The sequence below is a fragment of the Microtus ochrogaster genome, unplaced genomic scaffold, assembly GCF_000317375.1.
Source record: "Microtus ochrogaster isolate Prairie Vole_2 unplaced genomic scaffold, MicOch1.0 UNK1, whole genome shotgun sequence".
Lineage (NCBI taxonomy): Eukaryota > Metazoa > Chordata > Mammalia > Rodentia > Cricetidae > Microtus > Microtus ochrogaster.
Genome location: NW_004949099.1, coordinates 26,947,089 through 26,950,359, shown reverse-complemented (window position 1 = coordinate 26,950,359; position 3,271 = coordinate 26,947,089). Strand labels below are relative to the sequence as shown.

Here is a 3,271-nt window from a genome sequence, read left to right as displayed (position 1 = left end):
AAAAATCAAAACGAAACAAAAAACCCAAGAAGTTAAGAGACTAATTTAAACACCATTTTGTTCAAACCTGAGCCAGACTTTCCACTGCAATGTCAAAATATATCTTGCCCCGGTCTTTGCTGATTCTGCATGGTGACTTCAGTTTCTCTCTCACTTCATCTGCAGCTGTTGGCTCAAAGCCAGTGGGTACAGTGGCTCCAATAGTGACCCGGAGATGCTCAGACTCACTTCTGATGCCACCTTCCATTGCGGGCACAGGCTTCTCGCTCTCCTCATGAAGGTTCATATCCAGGAGTTGGTTGGTAGCTTCTTGAGTGTCAGACATGGCGGAAATGTTTCTAAAAGGCCTAACGCCTCTTTACAGGCAATATAGAAAAGGAAAATCAAAAACAAAACATAAATAAATCCGTCTCTTTTCCTATTTCAAATGTATGTACTAGAATTAAAACTGTCGTATAAATAAGGGCATGGATTGCAGGCAGTGAGGCATGATTAAACAAGCAATATATGGGCACATAAGAGGAAAGGACACAAAGCATTTCCATGGCGTGCAGTGTTTGGTTTGGGGGGTCACCTGTGCTTGCAAGCACCATCTTACAACTATTACTTGTTAACATAAAAACAGAAATCCTCCCACCTTGTCCTTCTGGCTGCCAGTTCAGAATGTCAGGCTTTGGGGATTCTGAGAGTTTGAATTCTTGCCTCCCACACTCCCAGGTCCAAATGACCCTAAAGCAAGTTAATCCTGCACAGCCTCAAGCTGGAAACGAATCTTTCTCAAAGTTAGAAGATTTTAATGAGAATAACACAGGACCAAACATTTTAATGTGTGGGTGGGGTATCTATTTTCCTCCTTCTAGTCCAGCGAGCAGTGTGAATTTAACAAAGATTAACTCAACTTTTTCCTATCTAAAATACAAAGATCTGAAAGTTCGCTACAAAATGACGCTGAGATTCAATGATGTGCATCCAGTCTCGGAAATATCTGAAGTTAATAAAACAAACTTCCGGTAAGTTTGTGTCGATTGAAGGGGCTGAAGAAAGGTTACCGTGATGGAAGTCCCACACCTCCCAATTGATTTACAAAGGAGTTGTAACTTAAGTAACACCTTTGCCGTCCCTTTGCTGTACCAAGGACAGGCCACAGAGATAACCACCGTGTCCCTGTTGGCCGTCGTTTAAAGACCTCCACCTTGTACAGGTTGGAGAGTTTGATAGGTGGCTCAGACTGGAAGGGAAGTTGGTCTTCCACTCCCACCCTCGATGAAGCCGAGCCAGAAGCCAGAGGCTCCGTCAAGGCCCCGACTGACACAAAGTCACCGCCGCCGCCCTCCCTCCATCCCGCCTACCCGGCCACTCCCAGCCGGGCCAGTTACCGGCTGCTAGCACAGACCCTTCCGGTGGCCGCACCTGCGAGCACGCTCGGGGCACGCCGCCGGAAGCCGCGTTGCCACCCCGGAAACGGAAGTCAGACCTTGGGGTCACGGCTCTCCCGCGCTCCGGGTGGGCTCGTTTTGAGAGGAGTGTGCGCATAAAGCTGTGCGCGGTTGGCTCGTTCTGAACCGGAACAGGAAGGACTGCCGGCGGGTCACCTGTCCCGAGGTAACCTCTGTGGAGGGCGTAGCCGTAGCTGGTGCTGCGTTAGCTGCTCGGTCTTTCCAAAGTTCTTTGCGTCAAGCATGGGACTATGACTTGACTACCGTTTTAAAGTGAGAGGAACTAGAACTAAAGAGATTATCTGTCACCATTCCCTTCTCGCATGGAAGTTTTTGCTTGGAATTTATTTAATTTTATTTTTTTAGATTTTTCGAGACAGCGTTTCTCTTAACTTTGGAGCCTGTCCTGGAACCTGCTCTGTAGACCATGCTGGCCTCGAACTCACAGAGATCCTCCTGTCTCTGCCTCCCGGGTGCTGGGAATAGGGATCTGTGTCAACACTGCCCGGCAGAATTTATTTTTGAGATGGAAATCTATATGTAGCCCTGACTGGTCTGGAACTTGCTATGTAGACCAGGCTGGCCTGGAACTTACAGAAATCCACTGTCTCTGCCTATGCCTCCGGAGTGCTGGGATTAAGGATGAGTATAGCATGTTGCTTGGTTTCTGCAAAGGGCAATCAAGCTGGGCTGTAATTAGAGAATAGCCCACAGCCTTGTCTGTAGTTTTTATATTGCATTTCTATGTTGGCTGTTACTACACTATTGTGTATTTCATGTTTTTTCTTTATATTTCAAAGGTTACATTTTATAATTTAGTTAGTTTATTTCGTGTGTTTGGGGCGGGAGCATATGTGCCACACCTGAGGTCAGAGTACGATTTGCAGGAACTGGTTCTTCCACCACGTGGGTTCTCGTGATCCAACTCAGGTCACCAGGAGTGGCAGCGAGTATCAGCCCTCTAAAACGTCTCAGTAGCCCCAAATGAAATATTTTTGTTTGTTTTTAGGAGATGGGGTTTCTCTGTGTAGCTTTGGAGTCTCTCCTGGAACTTGCTCCGTAGACCAGGCTCACCTCGAACTCACAGAGATCCGCCTGCCTCTGCTAGGATTAAAGGTGTGTGCCACCACCACCCGGCTCAAACACAGCATCTTAAAAAGGAAATTCAGCAAAAGGAGACAACTGGTTTGTTTTGTTTTTGATTTTTAAAGCAAGGTGCTGGAGAGAGGACTCAGTGTTTAACTCCTGCCTTTCCAAAAGGTTCAAGTTTTGTTCCCAGCACCTACCCATATAAGGCCACTCACAAATGCCTGCCTGCCTGTAACTTCAGTTCCAGGGACTTGCACGCTCCAGTCTGGCCTCCAAGGATGCTGTGACACCACATGAATGATATGTACATACATTCTCCCTGTGGGCCCCCCTCCCCGCCTCCAACTAATTTTTTTTTTTTAGTTAAGGTTTTAGTGACTGCACCAACAACAGAGACATGGTGCCACACTGTCCCTATCAGCAGGAACAATGAATAAGGTAAAACCAGATTCTAGGCTTGGATGCAGGAAAAAGTTTGGGACCGGCCAGTATAAAGCATGTTGTAGTTTATGACAGATGGCTCAGTAGGTAAAATGTGTCTGCCACCAAGCCTGACCATCTGAATTCCATCCCCAGAACCCACATGCTAGAAGAACAGACTCCCACAGGTTGCCCCTGACTTCCACATGTGTGCCATGAGGGCCCCACCCCGATAAATAAACGTTTAAGGAGAGAGAAGAAAAAAGCCAGGAGGTGGTAGTGTATGCCCTAATCTCAGCACTTGGGAGGCAGAGGCAGGTGGATTT

The 3,271-nt window shown here is 47.2% G+C and overlaps 1 protein-coding gene across 4 annotated transcripts in view; it reads right to left on the bottom strand.

Annotated features, from left to right (window-relative positions):
* Window positions 1-1,465, bottom strand: part of Thumpd3 (THUMP domain containing 3) — a 21,989-nt gene extending 20,524 nt beyond the window's left edge. Inside the window, exons 1-2 of one of the 4 annotated variants that reach the window (XM_013352876.2) lie at window positions 1,411-1,465; window positions 68-356 (exon numbers count right to left, since the gene is read on the bottom strand). In XM_013352876.2, coding sequence (XP_013208330.1) covers window positions 68-325 — 258 coding nt within the window. In that variant the 5' untranslated portion in view covers window positions 326-356; window positions 1,411-1,465. Of the gene's footprint in view, window positions 1-67; window positions 357-637; window positions 1,281-1,349 lie in introns of those variants that run through there. The other 3 variants (XM_005364991.3, XM_013352877.2, XM_026788099.1) reach the window with 3 other exon arrangements.
* Window positions 1,466-3,271: the final 1,806 nt, after the last annotated feature.